The sequence below is a fragment of the Trachypithecus francoisi genome, unplaced genomic scaffold, assembly GCF_009764315.1.
Source record: "Trachypithecus francoisi isolate TF-2019V2 unplaced genomic scaffold, Tfra_2.0 Lachesis_group12, whole genome shotgun sequence".
NCBI lineage: Eukaryota > Metazoa > Chordata > Mammalia > Primates > Cercopithecidae > Trachypithecus > Trachypithecus francoisi.
In genome coordinates this window covers 883,457-897,561 of record NW_022681457.1, presented here as the reverse complement: position 1 = coordinate 897,561, position 14,105 = coordinate 883,457, and the positions used below count along the sequence as shown (strand labels likewise).

Below are 14,105 nucleotides of genomic sequence, written 5' to 3'. Positions count from 1 at the left end.
CCCATGTCCCTCGCCCGACTCCAAGCCTCGGCCCCTCTTCCCCTAAACGCTGCGCCCTCTGCGGTCTAGGCCCCGCCCTTCAGGCCGCTTTCCACTCCTTTCTGGCACTGTTGCCCACCCTCTTGGTTCCGCCCCTTTAGTAAGAAGGCCACGCCTCTCCGCCTGCTCCTCGGCGTTTCCCCGCCCCTCGCCCTCCCTCTGGTACCGCCCCGCCCATCCTCTGGCCCCGCCCCCGGCCGCGCGCTGCAGTGCCTTTCCCACCGCGGCCCCGCCCGCCCCCGCCGAGCCGAGCACAGGGCGGCGGCGGCGGCGGCGGCGGCGGCGGCGGCGGCGGCGGCTGCTGGAGCAGCCCAGGAGGAGGAGGCGGCGAGGATGGCAGCGGCGTCGTGGGCGCGGCGGAGATGAGCGCCCGCGGCCCCGGGCCCAGGGCGGCGCAGCCGGAGTGGGCGGGGGTCCCGATGCAGGCCCGAGGGGGGCCATGGGGCAGGTCCTGCCGGTCTTCGCCCACTGCAGTGAGTAGAGCGAGGCTGGGGCCTCGGGTGGGTCCCAGACGTCCAGGTGGGGCACTCCCCGGTGTCCCCTCAGCGCTTGCCCGCAGGAGAGCCGGGGTGGGGGGAGGAGGCATAGGAGACAAAGGAAGCTCTCCCCTCCCCCGCTCTCTGGCGGCGACGGGGGCAGCCTGACCCGGAGGACCTGGACGAAACAGGGCGGAGGTGAGGGGCCACTGAGACAGCCGGCGGGGGGCGCGCTGCGCTCTGGGATGTGCCTCCCGGCCCCGCCCGGGAACGTGGACGCGCGCGGGGAGCTGTCCCCAGGCTCTGGTGCTGGCCACAGCTGGCGGGGAGGGGGTTGAACGGAGGGTAGAGCCAGGATGGAAAACAGGGGTCTGGCTCCTAATCTCTCGTCTTTGCATCCCACCCCCGTTTTCTGTCCAAGAGGAAGCCCCGACCTCGCCCAAACTGTCCAACCCCCTGTCCCGGGAAAACAGCCATCCGTGGTTTGGGGACAAGGACTCATGGGTCCTTAGTGGCCTTTACCACTGATTAATGGTAATCCTGGAGAAGACCCACACCACTCCAGGCCTCCCATTCCCCAGCTGAGAAAACAAGGTGAGGGCACAGGGCGTCAGATTTCAATTTCTAAACCGCATTGAGCATCATCTACGTGCAAAGCTCTGAACTAGCTCTAAGGGGCTGGATTCCCAGCTGAAAACGCCTAGCTTGATCCTCCCAATCTCTGAGCTCACAGCTGTAACAGTCCATGTCTACCGTTCTCTGTCCCGCACATGGGGGTTCTGACAGCCGGGGATTTCAACACCCTTAGATCTAGCCACTTCCATGTCTTGGGTGTCCTGATGCCAAAATTCTAAGAATTGGTGATTTCAGCATTTCCGAGTATCATCCCAACATTCTAAGATCTTGTTGTTAACTTCGGATTACAAAGGGAGGACCATCTCATCTGTCCCTCCCCACCCCCCTTACCTCTCTGTCCTCACCTCCCACCCTTCTCCTCCTCAGTCTCTCTTCTCCAGTCACATCTTCGCACCTCTCTGTTCCTCAGATGCCAATCTTGGTACCTGGCTCAGGGCCTTTGCACTGGTTTCCTTCTGTACCTGGAAGTCTTCCCTGAACATCTGCTTGGCTTCCTCACTTCCTTCAGATCTCTGCTCAAACGTCGTCTTATCAGAGAAGCCTTCTTGACCACCCTATGAGAAACAGCACCCCTTCACTTTCTTCACTTTCTCTTCCCCTACCTTTCTTTACTTTGCTCCATATGCTCATCTGCACCCGACATCATATATTCACTTGTTTATTGTTTGTCTCTCCCAAATAGTGTCAGCTCTAGGAGGGCAGGGATTTTGTCTGTTTTCTTCACAGCTATATCCCCAGGACCTAGAACAGTGCCTGGCACATAGTAGGTGCTCAACAAATGGTTGTTGAACGAATGAATGACTTGAAACCTCCTAAGATTCCTACTTTGTTGGCCACCCAGCCCAGCTTAGAGTCTTGAAGACTCTAAGATTAAGATTCTTGGATTTGGACTTCTAAGACTCTGAGCTCCATCAGGCAGTGATGCTAGGTTTTAGAGTCTGTGTGCAGAATTTTCTAAAAGTCCCGTGATTCAAATATTCTAAGATTCCAGGACTGGCACACTTCTGTGATTCGGACAGTCTAAGCTTCTAAGAGTCTTCGATTCTTTCCCTCTCGCAGAAGAAGCTCCGTCTACAGCCTCCTCAACCCCTGATTCCACAGAAGGTAAGTGGAGGGGAGCATGTGAAGGGGTTCAGGGCTGGGCAGCTCAGGGGCCTGCTGAGGGAAACAAAGCTCTCCTTCACCCGCTGCAGGAGGGAACGACGACTCTGATTTTCGGGAGCTGCACACAGCCCGGGAATTCTCAGAGGAGGACGAGGAGGAGACCACGTCGCAGGACTGGGGCACCCCCCGGGAGCTGACCTTCTCCTACATCGCCTTTGATGGTGTAGTGGGCTCCGGGGGCCGTAGGGATTCAACTGCCCGCCGCCCCCGCCCCCAGGGCCGCTCAGTCTCAGAACCACGAGACCAGCATCCTCAGCCCAGCCTGGGCGACAGCTTGGAGAGCATCCCCAGCCTGAGCCAATCCCCAGAGCCTGGACGCCGGGGTGATCCTGACACCGCCCCTCCATCCGAGCGCCCCCTGGAAGACCTGAGGCTTCGGTTGGACAAGCTGGGCTGGGTGGCCCGGGGAGTGGGATCCGGGGAGGACTCTTCCACCAGCAGCTCCACCCCGCTGGAAGACGAAGAACCCGAGGAACCCAACAGATTGGAGGCAGGAGAAGCTGGGGAAGGTGAGATGTCCGAGGTGCTGGGACCGAAGCCAAGAGGGGTGGGTGGTTTCTCCTCGGGGCACCTCCAAGAAGAAAGCTCATGGCCTTCTCTCTCTACCCTGTCAGAACTGGACCTACGACTCCGACTTGCTCAGTCCTCACCGCCCGAGGTCTTGACTCCCCAGCTCAGTGCGGGCTCTGGGACACCCCAGGCCGGTACTCCGTCCCCATCCCGATCGCGAGATTCGAACTCTGGGCCCGAAGAGCCTTTGCTGGAAGAGGAAGAAAAGCAGCGGGGGCCACTGGAGCGAGAGCCAATAAGGGGACAGTGCTTTGATAGCACGGACCAATTAGAATTCACGGTGGAGCCACGCCTTCTAGGTAAGCAATGTGTGTGAAGATGCTGCCTTGGACCACACAAGGCAAAGGGAGAGAGGATTTTGAATTAAAGGGACCAGCCCCGCAAAGGAACAGCAGATAGTGGAAAAAGGAAGAGGTATTGCTACTGGCTAGACGTGATAAACTCCGCTCTTTTAAAAATATTCCCCGGCCGGACGCGGTGGCTCACACCTGTAATCCCAGCACTTTGGGAGGCTGAGGCAGGCGGATCACTTGAGGTGAGGAGTTCGAGACCAGCCTGGCCAACATAGTGAAACCCCGTCTATAGTCGGGAGACTGAGGCAGGATAATCGCTTGAACCTGGAAGGCAGAGGTTGCAGTGAGCCAAGACCGCACCACTGCACTCCAGCCTGGGCGACGGAGCGAGACTCTGTCTCAAAAAATAAAAATAAAATAAAATAATCCTCCCTCTTCTGGAGTGCTCCTCCTAGTGGCTGATTTTGGACAGACCAAATTCCTGAAAAAATGCAGTTCTTTCCTTATTTAGATGTGGCCGTAGAATATTTATAAGTAAATTCTGTGCCTTTTAAAAACTCTTCTTTTTGGCCGGGCGCAGTGGCTCATGCCTGTAATCCTAACACTTTGGGAGACCGAGGTGGGAGGATCCTTTGAAGCCAGGAGTGCAACACCAGCCTGGGCAACATAGGGAGACTCGATCTCTGTTTGAAAAAACAAACAAAAGCCGTCTTTTTCCTGACCACATCTATTGACCAGTTGTAAAATGACCCAGCCTTACTTTAAAATATGCTCCACCTCCAGGAACAGCTATGGAATGGTTAAAGACATCATTGCTTTTGGCTGTTTACACGACGGTTCCAATTTTGGAATTGTCCCCACCTCTATGGACAGCCATTGGCTGGGTCCAAAGGGGCCCCACCCCCCCTACTCCTGTCCTCCGGGTTCTACTGAAGTGGGCAAAATCCCCGAGAAGCAGCGGTGTCCCCAGCCTCTCACTCGGAGCCGATATGGGGAGTAAAGGTGGGCTTGCGAAACGGGCTGAACGGGGGCTGAGGTCGGCGGAAGGGGGTCCAGACTCGCCCTTATCTCCTGCACCTCCAGAGCACGTTTGTTACTGGTCTGCTTCCCCAGCGTTGCAGGCTGGGGCTAGGGGGCCGAGGGGCAGTCTAGGGAGGACCTAGAAGGAGAATGGGGTCCCTTCTCCTTCGAGCCAGCACTTTGGGGCCCAGGAGCAGGGAGGACCCCCTCCCCCAGCCTCGTCCCAGGCAGCGCTGTCACTCAGGGGCCGGACGGGCCAGAACAGCTGCGGGGAGGCCCCCTCCCCCCAGCATGCCTAAACTTAGCCCCCGCCTCAGGCGACCTGGCCCCTCCCCCATCCACTGGCTCCGGCCACTAGGAGCCTGCCTGGGAGGGCCCTGCGACGGGGAGGGAGGGGGCTGTCCTATTTCGAGGTAAATGAGAGATGCATCGGAAGGATACCAAAGTGAGGGGTGAGCCTCTAAGAGGGACAGGTCGGAGGGGTCAGTTGGAGGGAGGGTGGGAGGATAGAGAGGATCTGGAAAGAAATAGAAAGGTATCGAGTTCCTGGTTTTCAGGACTCAAATGAAAGCAGACTACTAAAGTGTCTTTTTCTTTTTAAGCGACAGAGTCTGTCGCTCTTTCTGGAGTGCAGTGGTGAGATCATAGCTCATTGCAGCCTGGAACTCCTGGGCTCAAGTGATCCTCCCACCTCTGCCTCCTGAGTAGTTGGGACTACAGCCACAGGCCACCACACCCAGCTAATTTTGTTATTTTGTTTGTAGAGACAGGGTCTCACTATGTTGTCCAGGCCTCAGGTGATCCTCCTGCCTCAGCCTCCCAAAGTGTTGGGATTACAGGAGTGAGCCTAAAGTTTAGACAGATGAGATGAAGGTTTGGGTACAAAGGTCACTGCTCAGGGCTGAGGTTGGGTTTAGGAGGTGTGTTTTAGGGTCTCAGAAAGGGGTCAGAAATTTGAATTAGGCCCTGGAAAGGAGTATGGCGTTATTAATACATTTAGGACTTAGAAACATGTGTTGCTAAGGGCATCAAGGGGATATCACTTTACACCTGACAGATTGGCAAAAGTTAAAAAGAACTATAACCCATTGCAGGGCAGGATGCTGGGAAAAGATCTTTCTCTTGCTTCTTGTGGAAATAAGAACTGTTATGGTCTTACTAGTAAGCAGTGTTTCAAAATTTAAGACATTAAAAATTACATATGACTGGGCACGGTGGCTCATGCCTATAATACCAACACTTTCGGAGGCCGAGGCGGGAGGATCACTTGAAGCCAGGAATTCAACCTGGGCAACATAACGAGACCCTATCTCTACAAAATATTTAAAAATTAGTCGGCCGGGCGCGGTGGCTCAAGCCTGTAATCCCAGCACTTTGGGAGGCCGAGACGGGCGGATCACGAGGTCAGGAGATCGAGACCATCCTGGCTAACACGGTGAAACCCCGTCTCTACTAAAAAATACAAAAAACTAGCCGGGCGAGGTGGCAGGCACCTGTAGTCCCAGCTACTCGGGAGGCTGAGGCAGGAGAATGGCGTAAACCCGCGAGGCGGAGCTTGCAGTGAGCCGAGATCCGGCCACTGCACTCCAGCCTGCGCGACAGAACGAGATTCGGTCTCAAAAAAAAAAAAAAAAATTAGCCAGGCCAGGCATGGCAGCTCATGCCTGTAATCCCAGCTACTTGGGAGGCTGAGGCATGATAATCTCTTGAACCCAGGAGGCAGAGGCTGCAGTGAGCTGAGATCATGCTCACTGTACTCCAGCCTGGGTAACAGAGGAAGAATTTGTCCAAAAAAAAAAAAAAAATTAGCAAGATATGGTGATGCCACCTATAGTCCCAGCTGCTAGGAGGCCAAGGTAGGAGGATTGCTTGACTCTGGGAGGTAGAGGCTGCAGTGAGCCGTGATCATGCCACTGCACTCCAGCCAGGGTGACAGAGTGAGACCCTTTCTCCAAAACTAAAAATAAAAAATACGGCCGGGCGTGGTGGCTCACGCCTGTAATCCCAGCACTTTCGGAGGCCAAGGCGGGTGGATCACCTGAGGTCAGGAGATCAAGACCACCCTGGCTAACACGATGAAACCCCATCTCTAACTAAAAATAACAAAAAATTAGCCAAGCATGGTGGCACATGCCTGTAATCCCAGCTACTCGGGAGGCTGAGGCAGAAGAATCGCTTGAACCCAGGAGGTGGAGGTTGCAGTGAGCCGAGGTCGCATGCACAATTGCACTCCAGCCTGGGCAATAACAGCGAAACTCTGTCTCAAAAAAAAAAAAAAGAAAAGAAAAAAGACAAAGCCAGGCGTGGTAGCTCACGTCTGTAATCCCAACACTTTGGGTAGAAGGATTATTTGTAGTCAGGATTTCAAGACCAGCCTGGCCAACATGGTGAAACCCCATCTCTACCAAAATATAAAAAATTAGCCAGACATGGTGGCGCCATCCTGTAATCTCAGCTACTCAGGAGGCTGAGGCAGGAGAATTGCTTGAACCTGGGAAGCGGACGTTGCAGTGAGCCAAGACTGTGCCATTGTACTCCAGCCTGGGCAACAGAGCAAGACTCCATCTCAAATAAACAAAGAAACAGACAAACAAACAAACAAACACATAACCAGTCCACCCAGCAATTCCACCCTGGAAATCTATCTCAGAAATAGTCGCTCCAGGAAGTGAGAATATCTGTTGAAGGATGTTGCTTGCAGCCCTGCTTGTGGTGAAGGGGTTAGGAAACAAACTGACCCAGCAATAGGTACATGGTTAAATAAAATGAATGATAGCACAGCCACAACACAGAATACTATGCAGCTCTTTAAAAGAATGAATTAAGGCCAGGCGTGGTGGCACATGCCTATAATCCCAGAACTTTGGGAGGCTGAGGCAGGTGGATTGCTTGAGGCTAAGTGTTTAAGACCAACCAAGCAAACATAGCAAAACCCCATCTTTACTGAAAATACAAAAATTAGACAAGCATGGTGGCATGTGCCTGTAGTGCCAGCCACTCAGGAGGCTGAGGTGGGAGGATAGCTTGAACCCAGGAGGCTGAGGTTATAGTGAACCAAGATCACGCCACAGCACTCCAGTCTTGGCAACAGAGTGAGACTGTCAAAAAAACAAAAAAGAATGAATGAATTAAAAGCTAATCGGGGATGGTGGTTCACATCTCTAATCCCAGTGCTATGGGAGGCCAAAGGTGGAGGATCACTTGAGCCCAGAAGTTCGAGGCTGCAGTAAATTATGATCACACCACTGCACTCCAGCCTGGGCAACACAGTAAGACCCTGTCTTTGGGAAAAAAGCGGGAGAGGGAGCTATTTCAGTTGATTAGGAGGAAAAGTGGAGTGAAGTATGCATGATGCAGAAAAGTGTGTATATAATTCCATTTGTCTTCTTTCTTTTCTTTCTTTCTTTCTTTCTTTTTTTTTTTTTTTTTGAGACAGAGTCTTGCTCTGTCTCCCAGGCTGGAGTTCAGTGTCGTGATCTCAATTCACTGTAACCTCCACCTCCCAGATTCAAGTGATTCTTGTGCCTCAGCCTCTCGAGTAGCTGGGATTACAGGCACCCGCGACCAAGCCCGGCTAAATTTTGTATTTTTAGTAGAGATGGGGTTTCACCGTGTTGGCCAGGTTGGTTTTGAACTCCTGACCTCAGGTGATCGGCCTCCCAAAGTGCTAGGATTACAGGTGTGAGCCACCACACCCAGCATAATTCTGTTTTTCATAAGAAATGACCAAGAAGCATCAGTTTGTATTTCTGTGTCCACATATAATTATATGGGAAGGAGTACAATTAATAGGACTGGCTAGATGGTTAACTTGGGTTTTCTAGAGGGAGAAGAAGGGAGATAAGCATGGAAGAAAAGAGGCCACTAAAAATTTGAGGCCGAGCATGGTGGCTCACTCCTGTAATCCCAGCACTTTGGGAGGCCAAGGCGGGTGGACCACGAGGTCAGGAGTTCGAGACCAGCCTGACCAACATGGTGAAACCCCGTCTCTACTAAAAATACAAAAATTAGCCGGGAATTGTGGCACATTCCTGTAATCCCAGCTACTCAGGAGGCTGAGGCAGGAGAATCACTTGATCCAGGGAGGCGGAGGTTGCAGTGAGTGGAGATTGTGCCACTGCACTCCAGTCTGGGCAACAGAAGAAAAAAAAAATTTTTGAAAATTGGGCTGGGTACTGTGCCTCACACCTATAATCCCAGCATTTTGGAAGACTGATGCAAAGGGATAACTTGAGGCCAGGAGTTCGACACCAGCCTAGACAACACAGCGAGACCCCCACCTCTAAAAACAAACAAGGCCAGGCGCAGTGGCTCATGACTGTAATCCCAGAACTTTGGGAGGCCGAGGCAGGCGGATCACGAAGTCAGGAGATCGAGACCATCCTGGCTAACATGGTGAAACCCCATCTCTACTAAAAAAAATTAGCAAGGCATGGTGGTGGGCACCTGTAGTCCCAGCGACTCAGGAGGCTGAGGCAGGAGAATGGCGTGAACCCGGGAGGTGGAGCTTGCAGTGAGCCAAGATAGCACCACTGCACTCCAGCGTGGGTGACAGAGCAATACTCCGTCTCAAAAATAAATAAATAAATAAATAAATAAATAAATAAATAAATAAAAACAGAAGCAAAAAAAAAAAAAAAAAATTAGCTGAGTGGTGGTGCATGCCTGCAGTCCCAGCCACTGAGGAGGCTGAGGTGAGAGGATCACTTGAGCCCAGGAGGTCGAGACTGCAGTGAGCTATGATGGCACCACTGCCCTCCAGCCTGGGCGACAGAGTGAGACCCTGTCTCTCAAAAAAAAAAAAAACGCGGAAATCAGGTTATGCTCAAACAAATGTGTCAAGAAGTCATTTTTCAGCTGTAGGACAGGGAGAGGGAGGTGAGGAGACCAGCCGGGTCAGCAACAAGCCCTAATACCCCCACCCCTCCACAGTGGCGGACCTGCTGTACTGGAAGGACACGAGGACGTCAGGAGTGGTCTTCACAGGCCTCATGGTCTCCCTCCTCTGCCTCCTGCACTTTAGCATCGTGTCCGTGGCCGCGCACGTGGCTCTGTTGCTGCTCTGCGGCACCATCTCTCTCAGGGTTTACCGCAAAGTGCTGCAGGCCGTGCACCGGGGGGACGGAGCCAACCCTTTCCAGTGAGAACCCCTGGCCCCTGACCTGAGCCCCTGTCCTGACCTTAAAGCATGACCCATGACCTCAAATCAGGCACTTACTCCCACCCAGACCCCGACTTATCTTGATTGTTTTTCATCCCGATCCTCTAACCTACCCTCCAATCCTAATCTCCGATCCTAACCTAGTACCCTTCATCCTCCATCCCTGACCCTGACCCTGACCCCAGCCCTCTACACGTGGTTCCTTGGAGCTGCCCCTCACTCCTAACTCTGGTCTTCTCGACCGCCATTCCTCGCCCTTGTTTCAGCTGCGCCTGCACCAGTCTGAGCTGGTCACCCACTGAGTCGCCCCACACTCTTTTGTCCCCGCAGGGCCTACCTGGATGTGGACCTCACCCTGACTCGCGAGCAGACGGAACGTTTGTCCCAGCAGATCGCCTCCCGCGTGGTCTCGGCGGCCACGCAGCTGCGGCATTTCTTCCTGGTAGAAGACCTCGTGGATTCCCTCAAGGTGGCCTGGAGCTCTCAGCCCCTCCTGGGTTCCCCTCTCACCTCTGCACAGCTAGGGGGTGGGAGGGTGACTGTTGGGTAAACTCACAGGTGGGAGGGAACTCCCGGTGGGCTCTGCTGACCCTGACCTTCACCCCCAGCTGGCCCTCCTCTTCTACATCTTGACCTTCGTGGGTGCCATCTTCAATGGTTTGACGCTTCTCATTCTGGGTGAGCTGGGAAGGCTGTGAGAGGCAAGGTGGGGACTTGGAGTCTGGTGGGGGACAGGGCTCCAGATGGAACTGTTCATCTCTTGGGAACACCCTGACGCCCCCCGTCTCTGTACCCACAGGAGTGATCGGTCTATTCACCATCCCCCTGCTGTACCGGCAGCACCAGGTGAGTGTGACACCCTCAGTTGTCAGCACCCCAGCTGAACATGGGGGGACTGACCATCTCCTTCCAGAATCAGGGTCCCATTGACAGATGTCCCAGCCAGACACAGGTGTCCTGGCTGTGGCACCTTCTTGATATAGCCAGAGTCTAACTAACATGTCTTATCAGCATCAGCCAGGGACAGGCTTTTGGTTTGTTTGTTTGTTTTTTTGTTTTTGTTTTGTTTTGGATTTTTTTGAGACAGAGTCTTGCTCTGCTGCCCAGGCTGGAGTGCAGTGGTGTGATCTTGGCTCACTGCAACCTCCGCTTCCTGAGCTCAAGTGAGTCTCCTGCCTCAACCTCTGAGTAGCTGGGATTACAGGCATACAGCTACCATGCCTGGCTAATTTTTGTATAAGCAGAGACAGAGTTTTGCCATGTTGGCCTGGCTGATCTCAAACTCCTGACCTCAAGTGATCTGCCTGCCTTGGCCTCCCAAAGTGCTGGGATTACAGGCGTGAGCCACCATACCCAGACTTCACTGCTTTTTTTTTTTTTTTTTTGAGATGGAGTCTCACTCTGTTGCCCAGGCTAGAGTGCAATGGTGTGATCTTGGTTCACTGCAGCTTCTGTCTCCCAGGTTCAGGCGATTCTCCTGCCTCAGCTTCCTGAATATCTGGGATTACAGGCGCCTGCCACCATGCCCGGCTAATTTTTTGTGTTTTTAGTAGAGACAGTGTTTCACCACGCTGGCCAGGCTGGTCTCGAACTCCCAACCTCAGGTGATCCACCTGCCTTGGTCTCCCAAAGTGCTGGGATTAGGCCTTCACTCTTTTTTTTTTTTTTTGAGATGGAGTCTTGCTCTGTCGCCCGGGATGGAGTGCAGTGGCTGGATCTCAGCTCACTGCACGCTCTGCCTCCTGGGTTCACGCCATTCTCCTGCCTCAGCCTCCCGAGTAGCTGGGACTACAGGCGCCTGCCACCTCGCCCAGCTAGTTTTTTGTATTTTTTAGTAGAGACGGGGTTTCACCGTGTTCGCCAGGATGGTCTCGATCTCCTGACCTCGTGATCCGCCCGTCTCGGCCTCCCAAAGTGCTGGGATTACAGGCTTGAGCCACCGCGCCCGGCCAGGGCCTTCACTCTTGATTTTAACTGGCATGTCAGTTAAATGCCACTGCATTCCAGCCTGGGTGACAGAGCAAGGGTCTGTTTCAAAAAAAATAGCCAGGTGTGGTGGCTCACGCCTGTAATCCCAGCACTTTGGGAGGCTGAGGCGGGCATATCATGAGGTCAGGAGATCGAGACCGTCCTGGCTAACACAGTGAAACCCCGTTTCTACTAAAAATACAAAAAATTAAGCCGGGCGTGGTGGCGGGCACCTGTAGTTCCAGCTACTCAGGAGGCTGAGGCAGGAGAATGGCGTGAACCCAGGAGGCGGAGCTTGCAGTGAGCCGAGATAGGGCCACTGCACTCCAACCTGGGTGACAGAGGAAGTCTCCATCTCAAAAACAAAAAGCAAAAAACAAAAAACCCAAACAATAAATAAATAAAATCAAAATAAAAGAGTGCGATGGCTGTTGCCCAGAAGACTGACATTAACAGGACCACTGACATCCATCCTATCCAGAGACAGGAGGATGGACTGACAGCCCCTTCTCCAGCACAGCTGGGAGCCTCATGATAATATGCCCTGCCTGTTAGTCCTAACTCTGTCCTTCATAGGCTGGAATCATCAAGACTCACAATTAAACTGTATTTAAATCAGGCCAGCCACAGTGGCTTACAACTGTAATCTCGGCACTTTGGGAGGTTGAGACAGGAGAATTGCTTGAGGCCAGGAGTTCAAGACCAGCCTCAACAACGTAGTAAGACCCCCATCTCTACAAAAAGGCTAAAAATTAGCCAGGCATGGTGGCACACACCTATAGTCCCAGCTACTCTGAAAGTTGAGGCAAGAGGATGGGTTGAACCCTAGGAGGTCAAGGCAGCAGTGAGCTGTGATCATGCCACTGCACTCCAGCCTGGGCAATAGAGCAAGACCCTATATTAAAAAAAAAAAAAAAAAAAAACAGTCTGGGCATGGTGGTTCACGCTTGTGATCCCAGCTTTGGGAGGCTGAGGCAGGTGGATCACTTGAGGTCAGGAGTTTGAGACCATTCTGGCCAACATGGTGAAACCCTGTCTCTGTTAAAAACCCAAAAATTAGCAAGGTGTGGTGGTGTGCACCTGTAATCCCAACTACTTGGGAGGCTGAGGCAGGAGAATCGCTTGAACCCAGGAGGCAGAGGTTGCAGTGAGCCGAGACTGCCATTGCCCTCCTGCCTGGGTGATAGAGCAAGATTCCATCTCAGAAAAAAAGAAAAAAAAATCTAAAAATTAGCCTGGCATGTTGGTGCACACCTGTAATCCCAGCTATTCGGGAGGCTGAGGCAGGAGAATCGCTTGAACCCAGGAGGCGGAGGTTGCGGTGAACCAAGATCATGCCACTGCACTCCAGACTGGGTGACAGAGCGAGACCCTGTCTCAAATAAATAAATAAATAAATAAATAAGTAAAATAAAAATAAATAATTTTTTAAAAAAAACACTAGTATATAAATCAATCCACTCAAGGACTCGGTGACCAATACCAGTGCTGTCTGTTCTCACCCTACCCCACAACACACACATATGCAAACTCACTCAAAAGTTAACCATCGTGCGCAGGACACGGCCTCACTGCCAGATACTTGTGCGTTCCACCTGACATCACTCTCCATACAGAGTATGGCCCAACTGACTGACCCTACAACTGGCATCTCTGGCATCTGATGTATTCTATGAAGTTTAGAGCCGGGGGTGGTGTGGTGGGCCACTCCTCACAACTCCTGATTTGGAGGTTGGGGAGGAAGCAGCCTCCTATGTGACTAAAGAGAAGAAACCCCTCCAATCCCTTCTTTCACCTTTTTTTGGTCTCCCCAGGCTCAGATCGACCAGTATGTGGGGTTGGTGACCAATCAGTTGAGCCACATCAAAGCTAAGTAAGAGCATGGGGCAGAGGTCGATGGGAGGGGGAAATGGGGGAGCTTGGGAACCTTTCCTTTTTACTCTCCTTGTCCGAAAACCTCCTGGTAATGTCCCCTTGAAAAGGATGAGGAGGCAATTCCAATGCAGGCCACTAGGTGGAGGGCAGGAGCTGGCTTCGGGCTCTTGGTCAGTTTCCCACCCAGCTTTCCCCGTAGTCCCCAGATGCCACCCCCACCCCCCCGTCTTTTGCCCCACCTCGTGATTCCACCTGTTTCTTCTTCAGGATCCGAGCTAAAATCCCAGGGACCGGAGCCCTGGCCTCTGCAGCAGCCGCAGTCTCCGGATCCAAAGCCAAAGCCGAATGAGAACGGTGTCTCTGCCCGCAGGACGCCTGCCCCCACCCCCAGCAGCCCTCTGCCCTCCTCCATCTCCCGTCCGTTCCCACCCACTCCCCTCCTCGGCCTGAGCCTTTTCCCGGTGGGTGTCAGGATCACTCCCACTAGGGACTCTGCGCTAATTACCTGAGCGGCCAGGACTACAATTCCCAAGAGGCTCTGCTCCAGGAGTCCAGGAAAGACGAGGCACCTTGGCCGCGGGGCCTGCTGGGACTTGTAGTTGCCTAGACAGGGCACCACCCTGCACTTCCGGACCCGCCGCTGGAGGCGCCGTGAGGCGTTGGTGTCTCCTGGACGCTACTAGCCCCTACGCCGGGGCTTTGCATGGGGCCCAGGGGAGGCCTGAGCTTGGATTTACACTGTAATAAAGACTCCTGTGGAAAACTCAAGGCCTCCTGTGCTTCCAGAACCCTCCAGTATTCACTTTTCTGCACTGAAAAGCACTTGACACTCCAGGAGAACCTTCCCCATCTGTGGGGAAGAAGCTCCCTCTGCCATCTGTGTAGGTTATGAAATGATTGAAG

General features: G+C 53.3%; 1 protein-coding gene across 2 annotated transcripts; it reads left to right on the top strand.

Moving 5' to 3' along the window:
* The first annotated feature begins 236 nt into the window (after positions 1-236).
* On the top strand, positions 237-13,966 carry RTN2 (reticulon 2). Of its 2 annotated transcripts, XM_033223688.1 has the most exons (11): positions 237-512; positions 2,211-2,255; positions 2,345-2,824; positions 2,930-3,184; positions 3,962-4,180; positions 9,131-9,338; positions 9,690-9,828; positions 9,968-10,037; positions 10,159-10,205; positions 13,142-13,200; positions 13,470-13,966. In XM_033223688.1, exons 1-11 carry the CDS (start codon positions 479-481, stop codon positions 13,549-13,551), a joined length of 1,638 nt encoding a protein of 545 aa, XP_033079579.1. In that variant the 5' UTR covers positions 237-478; the 3' UTR covers positions 13,552-13,966. The 2 variants fall into 2 exon arrangements, with proteins under 2 accessions (XP_033079579.1, XP_033079578.1); XM_033223687.1 differs by lacking the exon at positions 3,962-4,180.
* The last annotated feature ends 139 nt before the right edge of the window (positions 13,967-14,105 follow it).